Source organism: Oncorhynchus nerka, unplaced genomic scaffold (assembly GCF_034236695.1).
Source record: "Oncorhynchus nerka isolate Pitt River unplaced genomic scaffold, Oner_Uvic_2.0 unplaced_scaffold_844, whole genome shotgun sequence".
Lineage (NCBI taxonomy): Eukaryota > Metazoa > Chordata > Actinopteri > Salmoniformes > Salmonidae > Oncorhynchus > Oncorhynchus nerka.
This window is the reverse complement of record NW_027040434.1, coordinates 208,102-229,199: the sequence shown is the minus strand read 5'-3', so window position 1 is coordinate 229,199 and position 21,098 is coordinate 208,102. Positions and strand designations below refer to the sequence as shown.

General features: G+C 51.9%; 1 protein-coding gene across 1 annotated transcript in view; it reads right to left on the bottom strand.

Moving 5' to 3' along the window:
- Nucleotides 1-16,932, bottom strand: part of LOC135571030 (protein diaphanous homolog 3-like) — a 51,940-nt gene extending 35,008 nt beyond the window's left edge. The window contains exons 1-5 of the mRNA XM_065016844.1: nt 16,877-16,932; nt 16,696-16,770; nt 14,977-15,046; nt 2,252-2,388; nt 264-369 (exon numbers count right to left, since the gene is read on the bottom strand). Coding sequence (XP_064872916.1) covers nt 264-369; nt 2,252-2,388; nt 14,977-15,046; nt 16,696-16,770; nt 16,877-16,932 — 444 coding nt within the window. The remainder of the gene's footprint in view (nt 1-263; nt 370-2,251; nt 2,389-14,976; nt 15,047-16,695; nt 16,771-16,876) is intronic.
- Nucleotides 16,933-21,098: the final 4,166 nt, after the last annotated feature.

Below are 21,098 nucleotides of genomic sequence, written 5' to 3'. Positions count from 1 at the left end.
ATCTGTATAGTACACAACATTTAGAATAGTTCCTGTGAATCGTTTCATACTATTTCCCTCCTCATATCTTTTCTTTTTTGGCTTTGAAAACAACAACGCTGAGTGTCTGATTCCAGCAGCCGACCAAACGGCACCTTATTCCCTGTGTAAAGTGAACTACTTTGACCCATAGGGCTCTGGTCAAAAGCAGTGCACTACATAGGTAACAGGATGCCATTTGGGACCCCGGTTCTAGCAGCGAGTAAGGACCCCTTTGCACTTACTTGTAATTGGACGGAGCGATCTCTGAGTCCTTCTACGATTGGACTGAACCTCTCCGTGGCCCTGTGTTCTCCTGCTGTGGTGACGGCTTCAAGGACCTTCTCCAAACTAAATGGGAAAAACAAAACGCATGACCAGCCACACAAATGGCTCAAATGATTGGAACGCATTCACCTAGGGGATCTGTCCATCTGTCTACGACTCTAGGTCTCTGCCAACTGTCTATGACTCTAGGTCTCTGCCAACTGTATATGACTCTAGGTCTCTGCCAACTGTCTATGACTCTAGGTCTCTGCCAACTGTCTATGACTCTAGGTCTCTGCCAACTGTCTTTCTGTCTATGACTCCAGCTCTCTGCCAACTGTCTATGACTCCAGGTCTCTGCCAACTGTCTTTCTGTCTACGACTCCAGCTCTCTGCCAACTGTCTTTCTGTCTATGACTCCAGCTCTCTGCCAACTGTCTTTCTGTCTATGACTCTAGCTCTCTGCCAACTGTCTTTCTGTCTACGACTCCAGCTCTCTGCCAACTGTCTTTCTGTCTACGACTCCAGCTCTCTGCCAACTGTCTTTCTGTCTATGACTCTAGCTCTCTGCCAACTGTCTTTCTGTCTACGACTCCAGCTCTCTGCCAACTGTCTTTCTGTCTATGACTCTAGCTCTCTGCCAACTGTCTTTCTGTCTACGACTCCAGCTCTCTGCCAACTGTCTTTCTGTCTACAACTCTAGCTCTCTGCCAACTGTCTTTCTGTCTACGACTCCAGCTCTCTGCCAACTGTCTACGACTCCAGCTCTCTGCCAACTGTCTTTCTGTCTACGACTCCAGCTCTCTGCCAACTGTCTTTCTGTCTACGACTCCAGCTCTCTGCCAACTGACCCTCAGCCTCGTCCCTGTTCAACTGTACTGTAGTCAGACTTTAAACAGGTCAATGATCATGGACTCGCTGCTCAGATGCTGTGGATGAGTTTTACCATTTAGCTGGTTCTCCACCACGTGTACATCAGGTAGAGGAAGATGAGCAGGAGAGGAGAGAGATGGAGAACATGGGTGATGGAGGACAGATGGAGAACAGAGGATAGATAACATGGGTGGTGGAGGACAGGTGGAGGAGAACAGAGGATAGATAACATGGGTGGTGGAGGAGAACAGAGGATAGATAACATGGGTGGTGGAGGACAGGTGGAGGAGAACAGATAGATAACATGGGTGATGGAGGACAGATGGAGGAGAACAGAGGATAGATAACATGGGTGATGGAGGAGAACAGAGGATAGATAACATGGGTGATGGACGAGAACAGAGGATAGATAACATGGGTGATGGAGGAGAACAGAGGATAAATAACATGGGTGATGGAGGAGAACAGAGGATAGATAACATGGGTGATGAGGGAGAACAGAGGATAGATAACATGGGTGATGGAGGAGAACAGAGGATAGATAACATGGGTGATGGAGGAGAACAGAGGATAGATAACATGGGTGATGGAGGACAGATGGAGGAGAACAGAGGATAGATAACATGGGTGGTGGAGGAGAACAGAGGATAGATAACATGGGTGGTGGAGGAGAACAGAGGATAGATAACATGGGTGATGAGGGAGAACAGAGGATAGATAACATGGGTGATGAGGGAGAACAGAGGATAGATAACATGGGTGATGAGGGAGAACAGAGGATAGATAACATGGGTGATGGAGGAGAACAGCTAGAGGAAGTCATGTTGAGGGCAGAGTGAAGGAGAACAGAGGACAGCTAGAGGAAGTCATGTTGAGGGCAGAGTGAAGGAGAACAGAGGACAGCTAGAGGAAGTCATGTTGAGGGCAGAGTGAAGGAGAACAGAGGACAGCTAGAGGAAGTCATGTTGAGGGCAGAGTGAAGGAGAACAGAGGACAGCTAGAGGAAGTCATGTTGAGGGCAGAGTGAAGGAGAACAGAGGACAGCTAGAGGAAGTCATGTTGAGGGCAGAGTGAAGCAGGGATGGGGACCTACGTGTTCTCCTCGCCCACAATGCAGATGGCTGACAGCAGCTTGACCACGTCGGTCATCATGGCGGGCTGGGTGGGGTCGATAGCTCGGGCCAACAGGGACAGACACTTCTCCTCTGACAGGATACGCTCCAAACCATACTAGAACCAGACAACAGATTACACGTTAGATAGACGCTCCAAACCATACTAGAACCATACTAGAACCAGACAACAGATCACACGTTAGATAGACGCTCCAAACCATACTAGAACCAGACAACAGATCACACGTTAGATAGACGCTCCAAACCATACTAGAACCAGACAACAGATCACACGTTAGATAGAAGCTCCAAACCATACTAGAACCAGACAACATGTTAGATAGACGCTCCAAACCATACTAGAACCATACTAGAACCAGACAACAGATCACATGTTAGATAGACGCTCCAAACCATACTAGAACCATACTAGAACCAGACAACAGATCACACGTTAGATAGACGCTCCAAACCATACTAGAACCATACTAGAACCAGACAACATGTTAGATAGACGCTCCAAACCATACTAGAACCATACTAGAACCAGACAACAGATCACATGTTAGATAGACTCTCCAAACCATACTAGAACCATACTAGAACCAGACAACATGTTAGATAGACTCTCCAAACCATACTAGAACCATACTAGAACCAGACAACAGATCACATGTTAGATAGACGCTCCAAACCATACTAGAACCATACTAGAACCATACTAGAACCATACTAGAACCAGACAACACGTTAGATAGACGCTCCAAACCATACTGGAACCATACTAGAACCATACTAGAACCAGGCAACATGTTAGATAGACTCTCCAAACCATACTAGAACCATACTAGAACCATACTAGAACCAGACAACATGTTAGATAGACTCTCCAAACCATACTAGAACCAGACAACATGTTAGACAGACTCTCCAAACCATACTAGAACCAGACAACATGTTAGACAGACTCTCCAAACCATACTAGAACCAGACAACATGTTAGACAGACTCTCCAAACCATACTAGAACCATACTAGAACCAGACAACATGTTAGACAGACTCTCCAAACCATACTAGAACCATATTAGAACCATACATAACACAGCCATCACTAAAACACAGCTGATAACACAGCCATCATTAAAACTGGAATGTAAAGACATCGCCACCCACACAGGTCTACTGTACGGGGGCATTAAAGGTATTTCTCAAAGAAAACAACCCAACTTGAAACGGTTTCCGAGATAAAAGTTCATTATTTCCCAGCGGTATCTGGGTAAAAAGGCAAACTAGGCCCCCCCAATGATATAGCCTGGAGAACAGGGTAACAACACGAGAACGACTGTTTCTCTCTCCTGATGACGTCTCATAGCCTGGAGAACAGGGTAACAACACGAGGACGTCTGTTTCTCTCTCCTGATGACGTCTCATAGCCTGGAGAACAGGGTAACAACACGAGAACGACTGTTTCTCTCTCCTGATGACGTCTCATAGCCTGGAGAACAGGGTAACAACACGAGAACGACTGTTTCTCTCTCCTGATGACGTCTCATAGCCTGGAGAACAGTCAGACAACACGAGGACGACTGTTTCTCTCTCCTGATGACCTCTCATAGCCTGGAGAACAGGGTAACAACACGAGAACGACTGTTTCTCTCTCCTGATGACCTCTCATAGCCTGGAGAACAGTCAGACTGGTTATAACATCCCAACACAGCAACAGAAGCTGTCTGTGAAGACATCATTAAGACTGAGAAACAGAACAGAATAAACACCTTTTTTATTGTGTGTGTGTGTGTGTGTGTGTGTGTGTGTGTGTGTGTGTGTGCGTGCTGTAACTGATTTTGTAACAGTCTTGTGTATATTGTATCGTCTCATGTTATTCCTCAACAGTGAAGGTCAACATATTGAATATGTATCGTGTTCCCTGCCCTTCACAGTTAGAGGTGTCAGTCCGATCGGCAGGCTGCGTGTTCCCTGCCCTTCACAGTTAGAGGTGTCAGTCCGATCGGCAGGCCGCGTGTTCCCTGCCCTTCACAGTTAGAGGTGTCAGTCCGATCGGCAGGCCGCGTGTTCCCTGCCCTTCACAGTTAGAGGTGTCAGTCCGATCGGCAGGCCGCGTGTTCCCTGCCCTTCACAGTTAGAGGTGTCAGTCCGATCGGCAGGCCGCGTGTTCCTGCCCTTCACAGTTAGAGGTGTCAGTCCGATCGGCAGGCCGCGTGTTCCTGCCCTTCACAGTTAGAGGTGTCAGTCCGATCGGCAGGCCGCGTGTTCCCTGCCCTTCACAGTTAGAGGTGTCAGTCCGATCGGCAGGCCGCGTGTTCCCTGCCCTTCACAGTTAGAGGTGTCAGTCCGATCGGCAGGCCGCGTGTTCCCTGCCCTTCACAGTTAGAGGTGTCAGTCCGATCGGCAGGCCGCGTGTTCCCTGCCCTTCACAGTTAGAGGTGTCAGTCCGATCGGCAGGCCGCGTGTTCCCTGCCCTTCACAGTTAGAGGTGTCAGTCCGATCGGCAGGCCGCGTGTTCCCTGCCCTTCACAGTTAGAGGTGTCAGTCCGATCGGCAGGCTGTGTGTTCCCTGCACTTCACAGTTAGAGGTGTCAGTCCGATCGGCAGGCCGCGTGTTCCCTGCCCTTCACAGTTAGAGGTGTCAGTCCGATCGGCAGGCTGCGTGTTCCCTGCCCTTCACAGTTAGAGGTGTCAGTCCGATCGGCAGGCTGCGTGTTAGGAATGAGCTTGAGGACCACTGAGGATTGGTGTGTGTATGAGTGAGTGAGTGAGTGAGTGAGTGAGTGAGTGAGTGAGTGAGTGAGTGAGTGAGTGTGTGAGTTGAGTGTGTGAGTGTGTGAGCGTGAGTGCGTGTGAGCGTGAGTGTGTGAGAGTGTGAGTGTGAGTGTGTGTGTGTGTGTGTGTGTGAGAGTGTGAGTGTGTGTGTGTGTGTGTGTGTGAGTGTGAGTGTGTGTGTGTGTGTGAGAGTGTGTGTGTGTGTGAGAGTGTGAGTGTGAGTGTGTGTGAGTGTGAGTGTGTGTGTGTGTGAGCGTGTGAGTGTGTGTGTGTGAGTGTGAGTGTGTGTGAGAGTGTGAGTGTGAGAGTGAGTGAGTGTGTGTGTGTGTGAGAGTGTGTGTGTGTGTGAGAGTGAGTGAGTGTGTGTGTGTGTGAGAGTGTGTGTGTGTGTGAGAGTGAGTGAGTGTGTGTGTGTGTGTGAGAGTGTGTGAGTGAGAGTGAGAGTGTGAGTGTGTGAGTGTGAGAGTGAGAGTGTGTGAGTGTGTGTGTGTGTGTGTGTGAGAGTGTGTGTGTGTGAGAGTGTGAGTGTGAGTGTGTGTGTGAGTGTGTGTGTGTGTGTGTGTGTGTGTGTGTGTGTGTGTGTGTGTGTGTGTGTGTGTGTGTGTGAGTGTGAGTGTGAGTGTGTGTGTGTGTAGGGGGGTAATGACAGCTGTGAATCCACACCATCTTTAAGTGAGAAGCGTTTATTAACCAGTATGACCATATGCCCTGTGGGCTCAGACACTCCGGCTCTCACAATACCCCTGGGCTCAGACACTCCACTCTCCACTCTCCTACTCCCTGGCTCAGACACTCCACTCTCCCTCTGGCAATACTCCCTGGGCTCAGACACTCCACTCTCCTACTCTCACAATACTCCCTGGGCTCAGACACTCCACTCTCCTACTCTCACAATACTCCTGGGGACACTCCACTCTCCTACTCTCACAATACTCCCTGGGCTCAGACACTCCACCTCCTACTCTCACAATACTCCCTGGGCTCAGACACTCCACTCTCCTACTCTCACAATACTCCCTGGGCTCAGACACTCCCACTCTCCTACTCTCACAATACTCCCTGGGCTCAGACACTCCACTCTCCTACTCTCACAATACTCCTGGGCTCAGACACTCCACTCTCCTACTGGGCTCACAATACTCCCTGGGCTCAGACACTCCACTCTCCTACTCTCACAATACTCCCTGGGCTCAGACACTCCACTCTCCTACTCTCACAATACTCCCTGGGCTCAGACACTCCACTCTCCTACTCTCACAATACTCCCTGGGCTCAGACACTCCACTCTCCTACTCTCACAATACTCCCTGGGCTCAGACACTCCACTCTCCTACTCTCACAATACTCCCTGGGCTCAGACACTCCACTCTCCTACTCTCACAATACTCCCTGGGCTCAGACACTCCACTCCTCCTACTCTCACAATACTCCCTGGGCTCAGACACTCCACTCTCCTACTCTCACAATACTCCCTGGGCTCAGACACTCCACTCTCCTACTCTCCTACTCCCTGGGCTCAGACACTCCACTCCACTCTCCTACTGGGCTCACTCCAACTCACTCTCCCTGGGCTCAGACACTCCACTCTCCTACTCTCACAATACTCCCTGGGCTCAGACACTCCACTCTCCTACTCTCACAATACTCCCTGGGCTCAGACACTCCACTCTCCTACTCTCACAATACTCCCAGGGCTCAGACACTCCACTCTCCTACTCTCACAATACTCCCGAGGATTCAAGACAAACACAACATATCAAAAAATATAGTTTCAAGTTAGTTTCGAATTAGCATATTCGTAAATGTGAAGTGTTTTATTATTTCAGGAAGTCTTAATTTGCCCACAATGATTAATTAAAAGCCCATCTTAGAGAATGTGGATCGAATTGTGTTGCCAGACTTCCTTTTGTTGTTGTTGATAAAGAAAACAATTAAAAACATTGCTGGTCTGGGGAGGGGGGAGGGGAGGGGAGGGGGAGGGGGGAGGGGAGGGAGGTGGGGAGGGGAGAGGGGGGAGGGGGAGGTGGGGAGGGGAGGGGAGGGGGAGGGAGGGGAGGGGGAGGGGAGGGAGGAGGGGAGGGAGGGGAGGGGAGTAACAGTGTGTTTGGTCTGGGCAGCACAGCTAGGCAGAGGCCTGGTAACAAGAGAAAACACATCCCTCTGTTTCCTACTGTCTTCATTTGGAGGGGAGGGGAGGGAGAGGGGGGAGGGGAGAGGTGGGGAGGGGAGGGGGGAGGGGAGGGGAGAGGTGGGGAGGGGGAGGGGGAGGGGAGAGGGGGGGAGAGGGGGGAGGGGAGGGGAGAGGTGGGGAGGGGGAGGGAGGGGAGGGGGGGAGGGGAGGGGAGGGGAGGGGGGGGGGGAGGGGAGGGGGAGGGGGGGGAGGGGAGGGGAGTAACAGTGTGTTTGGTCTGGGCAGCACAGCGAGGCAGAGGCCTGGTAACAAGAGAAAACACATCCCTCTGTTTCCTACTGTCTTCATTTGGAGGGGAGGGGAGGGGAGGTGGGAGGGGAGGGGAGGGAGGTGGGAGGGGAGGGAAGGTGGGGAGGGGAGGAAGGGAGGGGAGGTGGGAGAGGAGGGGAGGGAAGGGAGGTGGGAGAGGAGGGGAGGGAAGGGAAGGGAGGGGAGAGGAGGGGAGGAGGAGGGAGAGGAGGGGAGGGAAGGGAGGGAAGGGAGGGAAGGGAAGGGAGGGGAAGGGAGGGAGGGGAAGGGAGGGGAGGGGAGAGGAGGGGAGGGAGGGAGGGGGAGGAGGGGAGGGAGGGGAGTAACAGTGTGTTTGGTCTGGGCAGCACAGCGAGGCAGAGGCCTGGTAACAAGAGAAAACACATCCCTCTGTTTCCTACTGTCTTCATTTGGAGGGGAGGGGAGGGGAGAAGGGAGAAGGGAGGAGAGAAGGGAGGGGAGGGGAGAAGGGAGGAGAGAGAAGGGAGGAGAGAAGGGAGGGGAGGGGAGAAGGGAGGAGAGAAGGGAGGAGGGGTGGAGGGGAGAAGGGAAGGAGAGAAGGGAAGGAGAGAGGGAAGGAGAGAAGGGAAGGAGAGACGGAAGGAGAGAAGGGAAGGAGAGACGGGAAGGAGAGACGGGAAGGAGAGACGGGAAGGAGAGACGGGAAGGAGAGACGGGAAGGAGAGACGGGAAGGAGAGACGGGAAGGAGAGACGGGAAGGAGAGAAGGGAAGGAGAGAAGGGATGGGAGGAGAGACGGGAAGGAGAGACGGGAAGGAGAGAAGGGATGGGAAGGAGAGACGGGAAGGAGAGAAGGGAAGGAGAAGGGATGGGAAGGAGGGATGGGAAGGAGAGACGGGAAGGAGAGACGGGAAGGGAGAAGGGATGGGATGGGAAGGAGAGACGGGAAGGGATGGGAAGGAGAGACGGGATGGGATGGGAAGGAGAGACGGGAAGGAGAGAAGGGAAGGAGAGAAGGGATGGGATGGGAAGGAGAGACGGGAAGGAGAGAAGGGAAGGAGAGAAGGGATGGGATGGGAAGGAGAGAAGGGATGGGATGGGAAGGAGAGACGGGAAGGAGAGAAGGGATGGGATGGGAAGGAGAGACGGGAAGGAGAGAAGGGAAGGAGAGAAGGGATGGGAAGGAGAGAAGGGATGGGATGGGAAGGAGAGACGGGAAGGAGAGAAGGGAAGGAGAGAAGGGATGGGATGGGAAGGAGAGAAGGGAAGGAGAGAAGGGATGGGATGGGAAGGAGAGACGGGAAGGAGAGAAGGGATGGGATGGGAAGGAGAGATGGGAAGGAGAGAAGGGATGGGAATGAGAGACGGGAAGGAGAGAAGGGAAGGAGAGAAGGGATGGGATGGGAAGGAGAGACGGGAAGGAGAGAAGGGAAGGAGAGGGATGGGATGGGAAGGAGAGACGGGAAGGAGAGAAGGGAAGGAGAGAAGGGATGGGAAGGAGAGACGGGAAGGAGAGAAGGGAAGGAGAGAAGGGATGGGATGGGAAGGAGAGATGGGAAGGAGAGAAGGGATGGGATGGGAAGGAGAGACGGGAAGGAGAGAAGGGATGGGAGGAGAGAAGGAGAGAAGGGAAGGAGAGAAGGAGTGAAGGGAAGGAAATAAGGGATGGGATGGGAAGGAGAGACGGGAAGGAGAGAAGGGATGGGAGGAGAGAAGGAGAGAAGGGAAGGAGAGAAGGAGAGAAGGGAAGGAGAGAAGGGAAGGAAATAAGGGATGGGATGGGAAGGAGAGAAAGGAGGAGAGAAGGGATGAGAGAAGGGATGGGAGAGAGAGAAGGGAGGAGAGAAGGGAGGAGAGAAGGGAGGAGAGAAGGGAGGGGTGGGATGAAGAGAAGGGAGGGGTGGGATGAAGGGAAGGGAGGAGAGAAGGGAGGGGTGGGATGAAGGGAAGGGAGGGGAGAAGAGAAGGGAGGGGAGGGGAGGAGAGGAGAGAAGGGAGGGGAGAGAGAAGGGAAGGAGAGAAGGGAGGGAGAGAAGGGAGGGAAGGAGAGAAGGGAGGGAAGGAGAGAAGGGAGGGATGAAGGGAAGGAGAGAAGGGATGAAGAGACGGGAAGGAGAGAAGGGATGAAGAGACGGGAAGGAGAGAAGGGATGAGAGACGGGAAGGAGAGAAGGGATGAGAGACGGGAAGGAGAGACGGGAAGGAGAGACGGGAGGGATGAAGGGAAGGAGAGAAGGGATGGATGAAGGGAAGGAGAGAAGGGATGAAGGGAAGGAGAGAAGGGAGGGGAAGGAGAGAAGGGATGAAGGGAAGGAGAGAAGGGATGAAGGGATGAAGGGAAGGAGAGAAGGAGAGAAGGGATGAAGGGATGAAGGGAAGGGATGAAGGGATGAAGGGAAGGAGAGAAGGGATGAAGGGAAGGAGAGAAGGGATGAAGGGAAGGAGAGAAGGGATGAAGGGAAGGAGAGAAGGGATGAAGGGAAGGAGAGAAGGGATGAAGGGAAGGAGAGAAGGGATGAAGGGAATGAGAGAAGGGATGAAGGGAAGGAGAGAAAAGATGAAGGGAAGGAGAGAAGGGATGAAGGGAAGGAGAGAAGGGATGAAGGGAAGGAGAGAAGGGATGAAGGGAAGGAGGGGAGGGAAGGAGAGAAGGTCAACACATGTTCCTCCTCGTTTCATTTAGCGAGAAAGAGACTGTAGTGGAACACAGAGGTGCTACTCGCGTCTGGCCAGTTGCAGACGCCAGCCCGGCCTGTTGATTCAAAACGGCTTTTTCCATAAGAACAAAAATATAAACGCAACATGTAAAGAGTCCCATGTTTCACGAGCTGAAATAAAATATCCCAGAAATGTTCCACATGCAGAAAAAACTGAAAATGCCCGATTTCTGTTGGCATTCCTGTTAGTGAGCATTTCTCCTTAGCCAAGATATTACATCCACCTGACATATCAAGATTAAACAGAATGATCATTACACACACTGTAAAATGGGCGGTTTCATCACATAACCCAATGCCACAGACGTCTCAAGCTGATCGCAGGAACGTCCAACCAGAACTGTAGCCAGAGAATTTAATGTTATTTTTTCTATTATAAGCCGCCTCTCCGATGTAATTTGAGAGAATTCCCGAGTGTTTTGACGCGTAGACTCTCAAGCTACATTCATCAGTATCAACTCACATAATACTGGAGTCAGACTGATGTAGTTAATCAACTGAATTATAACGCTAACTACAAGAGGAGAAGAGAAAGAGACTGAGGGAAGGAGGAGGGGAGGAGGATGAGGAGGAGGAGGAGGAGGGGAGGGAGGAGGAGGAGGAGGAAGGGAGGGAGGAGGAGGGAAGCAGGGAGGAAGAGGGGAGGGGGGAGAGAGGGAGGGAGGGGAGGGGGAGAGAGGGAGGGAGGAGAGGGGGGGAGGGAGGGGGAGAGAGGGAGGGAGGAGAGGGGGAGAGAGGGAGGGAGGGAAGGAGGAAGAGGGAGGGAGGGGAGGAAGAGAAGGAGGAAGAGAAGGAGGAAGGAGGGAGGAAGGAAGAGAGGGAGGGAAGGAGGAAGAGAGGGAGGGAAGGAGGAAGAGAAGGAGGGAGGGAGGAAGGAAGAGAAGGAGGGAGGGAGGAAGGAAGAGAGGGAGGGAGGGAGGGAGGAAGGAAGAGAGGGAGGGAAGGAGGAGGAAGAGGGGAGGCAAAGAGGGAAGGAGGGGAGGGAGGGATGGAGGAAGAGGGAGGGGAGGAGGAAGAGAGGGAAGGAGGAAGAGGGAGCGGAGGAGGAAGGGAGGGAGGGGGAAAGGCACCGACAGCTGGTTTGGAACACCTGTCTGGCAGCATCCGCAGGCGCTGTGGGCGAGACGTATCCCAAGATGCAGCAGGAGGCGAGGGCAAGGTCTGTGAGTCAGTGCCGCTGGGTAAAAGAGGCGCTTGGCACCTGTTGTGGCAACAGGATTACACAAGACCTTACAACGAGAGGAGGAGTGGTGTGCCAGACGAGCTCCACTGGGGCTCAGCTCCACACAACGACACCTCCTCCCCGAGAGGCTGAGGGCGGGCTGCATCCCAAAACGGCATTTATGATCATTTAAAGTCAAGACATTCAGGCTACACACGTTTCCAATAAAACAAATCAAATCCAGTTTCATCTGTCACATGCGCTAAAAGACGACGGGTCTTGACTTTACCGCAAAATACTTTCCAACGATAGAGTTAAAAATATATAAAATACAATTAAAATAGTAAAAGAAGAGGAATAAAATACGCAGGTTGTCATTTGTCGTCGTGACTCTCGTCCAGGGCGACGTCGTGACTCCCGCCCAGGGCGACGTCGTGACTCCCGTCCAGGGCGACGTCGTGACTCCCGTCCAGGGCGACGTCGTGACTCCCGTCCAGGGCGACGTCGTGACTCCCGTCCAGGCCGACGTCGTGACTCCCGCCCAGGCCGATGTCTTGGTCGCCGTGACTCTCGTCCAGGGCGACGCCGTGACTCTCGTCCAGGGCGACGCCGTGACTCTCGTCCAGGGCGACGCCGTGACTCTCGTCCAGGGCGACGCCGTGACTCTCGTCCAGGGCGACGCCGTGACTCTCGTCCAGGGCGACGCCGTGACTCTCGTCCAGGGCGACGCCGTGACTCGTCCAGGGCGGCGACAGGGCGACGTGACTCGTCCAGGGCGACGCCGTGACTCTCGTCCAGGGCGACGCCGTGACTCTCGTCCAGGGCGACGCCGTGACTCTCGTCCAGGGCGACGCCGTGACTCTCGTCCAGGGAGACGCCGTGACTCTCGTCCAGGGCGACGCCGTGACTCTCGTCCAGGTTGACGTTTTGGTCGTCATGACTCTCGTCCAGGTTGACGTCTTGGTCGTCATGACTCTCGTCCAGGTTGACGTCTTGGTCGTCATGACTCTCGTCCAGGTTGACGTCTTGGTCGTCATGACTCTCGTCCAGGTTGACGTCTTGGTCGTCATGACTCTCGTCCAGGTTGACGTCTTGGTCGTCATGACTCTCGTCCAGGTTGACGTCTTGGTCGTCATGACTCTCGTCCAGGTTGACCTTTTTTCGTCATGACTCTCGTCCAGGTTGACCTTTTGTCGTCATGACTCTCGTCCAGGTTGACCTTTTGTCGTCCATGACTCTCGTCCAGGTTGACCTTTTGTCGCCATGACTCTCGTCCAGGTTGACCTTTTGTCGTGAAGCATGGTGGTGGCAGCATCATGCTGTGTGGGACTGGGAGACTAGTCAGGATGAAGGAAACCTGGCAACATCCCTACGGTGAAGCATGGTGGTGGCAGCATCATGCTGTGTTTGGACTGGGAGACTAGTCAGGATGAAGGAAATCTGGCAACATCCCTACGGTGAAGCATGGTGGTGGCAGCATCATGCTGTGGGGGACTGGGAGACTAGTCAGGATGAAGGAAACCTGGCAACATCCCTACGGTGAAGCATGGTGGTGGCAGCATCATGCCGTGGGGAACTGGGAGACTGGTCAGGATGAAACCTGGCATGGCATGGTGGTGGCAGCATCATGCCGTGGGGACTGGGAGACTAGTCAGGATGAAGGAAGGAAACCTGGCAGCATCATCCCTACTACGGTGGCATGAAGCATGCATGGTGGTGGCAGCATCATGCCGTGGGGAACTGGGAGACTAGTCAGGATGAAGGAAACCTGGCAACATCCCTACGGTGAAGCATGGTGGTGGCAGCATCATGCCGTGGGGAACTGGGAGACTAGTCAGGATGAAGGAAACCTGGCAACATCCCTACGGTGAAGCATGGTGGTGGCAGCATCATGCTGTGGGGAACTGGGAGACTGGTCATGATGGAGGTAAAGATGAAAGGAGCAAAGAACAGAGATCCTTAATGAAAACCTGCTCCACTGCGCTCAGGACCTCAGACTGGGGTGAAGGGTCACCTTCCAACAGGACAACGACCCTAAGCACCCAGCCAAGACAACGCAGGAGTGGCTTCGGGACAAGTCTCTGAATGTAAAGGGTCTGAATACTTATGTCAATGTGATATTTTGTATTAAATTCTTAATAAATTAGCAAAACAATTCTAAAAACCTATTTTTACATTCATTATGAGGAATTGTGTGTAGATTGATGAGGGGGAAAAAAAATCAATTTAATCAATTTTAGAATAAGGCTGTAACGTAACAAAATGTGGGAAAAAAATCAAGGGGTCTGAATACTTTCTGAACCCACTGTGAATCTACTTGAAAATCTGTGGCCAAACCTGAACACGGTTGCCTAGCAACGAACAACCGCCCATTTCACAGAGCTGGAAGAATTCTTTTTTTTTTTAAAGAACGTTGCATTAACCAGGTGTGAAAACATCTCAAAAAGACTTGACCCAGAAAGAGGCAAATCGCTGCCGAATGTGTTTCCACAACGTATCGACTCAGGGGTGTGAATACTTTACGTAAAAGCACTTCCTGTCTTTCATGTTCAATAAATGTGCGAACATTTACCTAGAAATGTGTTTTCACTTTGTTACTATGGTGTATTGTGTATAGATGGGTGAGATATTTTATTTTATTTTATTTAAGCCATTTTGAATGTAGGTTTTAAACAACAAAACGTGGAATAAGTCAAAGGGTCTGAATACTCCCAGAAGGGACAGGAAGTACCAGAACCAATTCAGCAGTGGGACAGGAAGTACCAGAACCAATTCAGCAGTGGGACAGGAAGTACCAGAACCAATTCAGCAGAGGGACAGGAAGTACCAGAACCAATTCAGCAGAGGGACACATTCCTCCTCTCCCAGAAGGGACAGGAAGTACCAGAACCAATTCAGCAGAGGGACAGGAAGTACCAGAACCAATTCAGCAGAGGGACACATTCCTCCTCTCCCAGAAGGGACAGGAAGTACCAGAACCAATTCAGCAGAGGGACACATTCCTCCTCTCCCAGGAGGGACAGGAAGTACCAGAACCAATTCAGCAGAGGGACACATTCCTCCTCTCCCGGAAGGGACAGGAAGTACCAGAACCAATTCAGCAGAGGGACACATTCCTCCTCTCCCGGAAGGGACAGGAAGTACCAGAACCAATTCAGCAGTGGGACAGGAAGTACCAGAACCAATTCAGCAGTGGGACAGGAAGTACCAGAACCAATTCAGCAGTGGGACAGGAAGTACCAGAACCAATTCAGCAGTGGGACAGGAAGTACCAGAACCAATTCAGCAGTGGGACAGGAAGTACCAGAACCAATTCAGCATTCAGACACATTCCCACACATTCCTCCTCTCCCAGACATTACCTTGTTGTTCATGAAGGATTAACTACATTACCTTGTTGTTCATGAAGGATTAACTACATTACCTTGTTGTTCATGAAGGATTAACTACATTACCTTGTTGTTCATGAAGGATTAACTACATTACCTTGTTGTTCATGAAGGATTAACTACATTACCTTGTTGTTCATGAAGGATTAACTACATTACCTTGTTGTTCATGAAGGAGATTAACTACATTACCTTGTTGTTCATGAAGGATTAACTACATTACCTTGTTGTGCATGAAGGATTGGCTACATTACCTTGTTGTTCATGAAGGCTTTGAGGCACTGGATGACTTTATGCTGGCTCTTCTTGTCAGGTTTATCCTGGCTACAGAGACAACAGACAGAGAGAGTAGCTTCTTGTCAGGTTTATCCTGGCTACAGAGACAACAGACAGAGAGAGTAGCTTCTTGTCAGGTTTATCCTGGCTACAGAGACAACAGACAGAGAGAGTAGCTTCTTGTCAGGTTTATCCTGGCTACAGAGACAACAGACAGAGAGAGTAGCTTCTTGTCAGGTTTATCCTGGCTACAGAGACAACAGACAGAGAGAGTAGCTTCTTGTCAGGTTTATCCTGGCTACAGAGACAACAGACAGAGAGAGTAGCTTCTTGTCAGGTTAATCCTGGCTACAGAGACAACAGACAGAGTCATCACTTGCTTTGGCAATGTTAACACATGTTTCCCATGCCAATAAAGCCCCTTGAATTGAATTGAGAGTAGAGAGAGAGCTTCTTGTCAGGTTAATCCTGGAGAGGGAGGTAGACAACAGAGAGAGGTAGCTTCTTGAGGTAGAGAGAGGAAGAGAGAGAGGGAGGTAGAGAGAGGTAGAGAGAGGTAGAGCGAGGTAGAGAGAGAAAGAGAGAGAGAGAGGTAGAGAGAGGTAGAGAGAGGTAGAGAGAGGGGTAGAGAGAGGGGTAGAGAGAGAGGTAGAGAGAGATGTAGAGAGAGGGGTAGAGAGAGGGGTAGAGAGAGGGGTAGAGAGAGAGGAGAGAGAGAGAGGAGAGAGAGAGAGAGAGAGAGAGAGAGAGGGTAGAGAGAGAGGTAGAGAGAGAGAGAGGAGAGAGAGAGAGGTAGAGAGAGGGGTAGAGAGAGAGGAAGAGAGGTAGAGAGAGAGGAAGAGAGGAGAGAGAGGAGGCGCAGTAGAGAGAGAGGGAGGGCGCAGGAGAGAGAGGGAGGGCGGGAGAGAGAGGAGCAGGAGAGAGAGGGAGGGCGCAGGAGAGAGAGGAGGGCGCAGGAGAGAGAGGAGGGCGCAGGAGAGAGAGGGAGGGCGCAGGAGAGAGAGAGGAAGGGCGCAGGAGAGAGAGGAAGGCGCAGGAGAGAGAGGAGGGCGAGAGAGAGAGGAGAGGCGCAGGAGAGAGAGGAGAGAGGCGCAGGAGAGAGAGGAAGGGCGCAGGAGAGAGAGGAGAGGCGCAGGAGAGAGAGAGAGAGGAGGGGCGCAGGAGAGAGAGGGAGGGCGCGGGAGAGAGAGGGAGGGCGCAGGAGAGAGAGGGAGGGCGCAGGAGAGAGAGGGAGGGCGCAGGAGAGAGAGGGAGGGCGCAGGAGAGAGAGGGAGGGCGCAGGAGAGAGGGAGGGCGCAGGAGAGAGGGAGGGCGCAGGAGAGAGGGAGGGCGCAGGAGAGAGAGGGAGGGCGCAGGAGAGAGCACAAAGGCGAGAGAGGGAGGGCGCAGGAGAGAGCACAAAGGCGAGAGAGGGAGGGCGCAGGAGAGAGCACAAAGGCGAGAGAGGGAGGGCGCAGGAGAGAGCACAAAGGCGAGAGAGGGAGGGCGCAGGAGAGAGCACAAAGGCGGGAGAGAGAGTGCGTGGGAGAGAGGGAGGGAGAGAAATGGAGTAGAGATGAGATGAACATTTGTATTGAACATGTGATGTTTCTACATTGAGTAAATGCAGTCAGTATGTTTGCGTGTTCATCCGCCGTGTGTGTGTGTGTGTGTGTGTGTGTGTGTGTGAGCATACGGTGTGGTGTGTGTGTCCTTACTGTTTCTTGTGGAGCAGCTTCTCCAGAATGTCTAGCAGCAGCCCCAGACCCTCGTGGCCAAAACTCTGCACCCAGCTGGGGGAGAAGGAAAAACAGCTCATAAATAAATAAACCTCTTTTTATCCAAAGTGGTCGTTAAAACTCATCTATTGGTCACTGGATGGACGAGACCAGAGGTTACTGTACCACCAACTGAATTCTGCTCTGCCCCAGAGGACCCCTGATGTTCCCCCTCATGAGGATTTTACCAGGAACCCTACGGTCTCATGAGTCTTCAAGTACCCCCTGAGGATAGACCAAGTACCCCCAGGGATCCTAGTACCCGTGTAGATAGACCAAGTACCCCCAGGGATCCTAGTACCCCCTGAGGATAGGCCAGGTACCCCCAGGGATCCTAGTACCCATGTAGATAGACCAAGTACCCCCAGGGATCCTAGTACCCCCTGAGGATAGACCAAGTACCCCCAGGGATCCTAGTACCCGTGTAGATAGACCAAGTACCCCCAGGGATCCTAGTACCCGTGTAGATAGACCAAGTACCCCCAGGTATCCTAGTACCCGTGTAGATAGACCAAGTACCCCCAGGTATCCTAGTACCCGTGTAGATAGACCAAGTACCCCCAGGGATCCTAGTACCCGTGTAGATAGACCAAGTACCCCCAGGTATCCTAGTACCAGTGTAGATAGACCAAGTACCCCCAGGGGTCCTCGTACCCTCTGTATATAGACCAAGTACCCCAGGGACCCTGGTACCCATGTAGATAGACAAAGTACCCCCAGGGATCCTAGTACACCCTGAGGATAGACCAAGTACACCCAGAGATCCTAGTACCCCGTGTAGATAGACCAAGTACCCCCAGGGATCCTAGTACCCCCTGAGGATAGACCAAGTACCCCCAGGGATCCTAGTGCACCCTGAGGATAGACCAAGTACCCCCAGAGATCCTAGTACCCCGTGTAGATAGGCCAAGAACCCCCAGGGATCCTAGTACCCCCTATAGATAGACCAAGTACCCCCAGGGATCCTAGTACCCGTGTAGATAGACCAAGTACCCCCATAGATCCGAGTACCCCCTGCTTGGGAACAACTGGTCTAGATGATAACTGTATCTGGTCTCAACGAGTGCACTACACAGAACAGAGAGGTTCCATTTTGGAAACGCCCTACCTACCGATCCATACTAGACTAGAGAGCTGGATCCATACTAGACTAGAGAGCTGGATCCATACTAGACTAGAGAGCTGGATCCACACTAGACTAGAGAGCTGGATCCACACTAGACTAGAGAGCTGGATCCATACTAGACTAGAGAGCTGGATCCATACTAGACTAGAGAGCTGGATCCATACTAGACTAGAGAGTCCATACTAGACTAGAGAGCTGGAGCCATACTAGACTAGAGAGCTGGAGTCATACTAGACTAGAGAGCTGGATCCATACTAGACTAGAGAGCTGTATAGCTAGAGAGCTGGATCCATACTAGACTAGAGAGCTGGATCCATACTAGACTAGAGAGCTGGATCCATACTAGACTAGAGAGCTGGATCCATACTAGACTAGAGAGCTGGATCCATACTAGACTAGAGAGCTGGATCCATACTAGACTAGAGAGCTGGATCCATACTAGACTAGAGAGCTGGATCCATACTAGACTAGAGAGCTGGATCCATACTAGACTAGAGAGCTGGATCCATACTAGCCTAGAGAGCTGGATCCATACTAGCCTAGAGAGCTGGATCCATACTAGACTAGAGAGCTGGATCCACACTAGACTAGAGAGCTGGATCTATACTGGACTAGAGAGCTGGATCCATACTGGACTAGAGAGCTGGATCCATACTAGACTAGAGAGCTGGATCCATACTAGACTAGAGAGCTGGATCCATACTAGCCTAGAGAGCTGGATCCATACTAGACTAGAGAGCTGGATCCACACTAGACTAGAGAGCTGGATCCATACTAGCCTAGAGAGCTGGATCCATACTAGACTAGAGAGCTGGATCCACACTGGACTAGAGAGCTGGATCCATACTGGACTAGAGAGCTGGATCAATACTGGACTAGAGAGCTGGATCCACACTAGACTAGAGAGCTGGATCCATACTAGACTAGAGAACTGGGACGCCATGTTAAAAACGCGATGAAAGCCAAACGTCCCTGGAGTGGCTGGTCTGAGTGTGTTTTTATAACCTATTAAGAAAAGTCAGCACATTCAGACAGGCGGAGGGAGAACTTCTCCCGACGGGAACCGACAGACGAAGCACTGAATGGACTAAAACACGCTGATCGGAGTCCATTTTAAAATCACATTTAAAACCACACACAAAAAAACCCTCTCTCCTTTTAGCCCCTCAATCCCCCTGTGGGACGACACGTCTAATAATAATGCTATTCCCTCGTCTATAATCGAGGAGAAAATAGATGAATTCCCAGAGCTGTTATTTCTCAAAGTTGTTTATTACACATAGCTTAGGGCTGTTTGAGCAGGAATATCATGTGTGATTCAGAGGGTTTCAGAGCTGAGGGGAGGACAGACAGGAAGTACAGACAGGAAGTACAGACAGACATAATCCTGCCTGCTAGGAGGCTGATACATACTTCTTTCATGTCACTTTCAACTTCTCACAGAGGATTTTCCCCGGGGCTTCAAACCTTCAACAAACGTGGCACAGTGTGAGCTCTGTCCCTATCAGACATGACGGCACAGTGTGAGCTCTGTCCCTTTCAGACGTGAGAGTGTGAGCTCTGTCCCTTTCAGACGTGAGAGTGTGAGCTCTGTCCCTTTCAGACGTGAGGGCACAGTGTGAGCTCTGTCCCTTTCAGACGTGACGACACAGTGTGAGCTCTGTCCCTTTCAGACGTGGCACAGTGTGAGCTCTGTCCCTTTCAGACGTGACGGCACAGTGTGAGCTCTGTCCCTTTCAGACGTGACGGCACAGTGTGAGCTCTGTCCCTTTCAGACGTGACGGCACAGTGTGAGCTCTGTCCCTTTCAGACGTGACGGCACAGTGTGAGCTCTGTCCCTTTCAGACGTGACGGCACAGTGTGAGCTCTGTCCCTTTCAGACGTGACGGCACAGTGTGAGCTCTGTCCCTTTCAGACGTGACAGCAGTGTGAGCTCTGTCCCTTTCAGACGTGACGGCACAGTGTGAGCTCTGTCCCTTTCAGCCGTGACAGCAGTGTGAGCTCTGTCCCTTTCAGACGTGAGAGTGTGAGCTCTGTCCCTTTCAGACGTGACACAGTGTGAGCTCTGTCCCTTTCAGACGTGAGAGTGTGAGCTCTGTCCCTATCAGACGTGAGGCAGTGTGAGCTCTGTCCCTTTCATACGTGACGGCACAGTGTGAGCTCTGTCCCTTTCATACGTGACGGCACAGTGTGAGCTCTGTCCCTTTCACAGTGTGAGCTCTGTCCCTTTCAGACGTGACGGCAGTGTGAGCTCTGTCCCTTTCGTGACAGTGTGAGCTCTGTCCCTTTCAGACGTGACAGAATCAGCAGAGTAGAGGACACAGTGTGAGCTCTGTCCCTTTCAGACGTGACAGCAGTGTGAGCTCTGTCCCTTTCAGACGTGGCACAGTGTGAGCTCTGTCCCTTTCAGACGTGAGCACAGTGTGAGCTCTGTCCCTTTCAGACGTGACAGCACAGTGTGAGCTCTGTCCCTTTCAGACGTGACAGCACAGTGTGAGCTCTGTCCCTTTCAGACGTGACAGCACAGTGTGAGCTCTGTCCCTTTCAGACGTGAGTGTGCACAGATGAGCTCTGAGACAGAGGAGAGGAGACAAGACGGAGAGAGGACAGTGTGAGCTCTGAATGTTCAGAATGTGATCACATTTAAGCTCTGCAGGAAAATCAGCAGTGTGATTACAACATTGTGTGAGCTCTGTCCCAGTTTCTGACATAACAGGAGGCGTTGAAGTGTTTGAGGCATCAGCAGAGTGTTGGAGGCCAGTGTGGAGCTCTGTCGAGTGTTGGAGGAACAGAATCAGCAGAGTAGAGGAACAGTGTGAGCTCTGTCCCTTTGGAGGAACAGAATCAGCAGAGCTAGAGGACAGTGTGAGCTCTGTCCCTCAGACGTTGGAGGAACAGAATCAGTGTGAGCTCTGGAGGAAGTCAGACGTGACAGCACAGTGTGAGCTCTGTCCCTTTCAGACGTAGAGAACAGAGTGTGAGCTCAGCAGATGACAGAAGTGTTGGAGGAAGAATCAGCAGAGGAGAGTGTTGGAGAACAGAATCAGCAGAGAGAGGACAGTTGGAGAGAACAGAATCAGTGAAGTGTGAATCTACATTTCAGACGACTGTTGAGGCACAGTGCAGGAATCAAATACGCTAATCACAAGTAGAGGATTGATGTTTCAGGAAAGAATCAGCAGAGGACTTCTGAACAGAATCAGGAGGAGGAACGAGT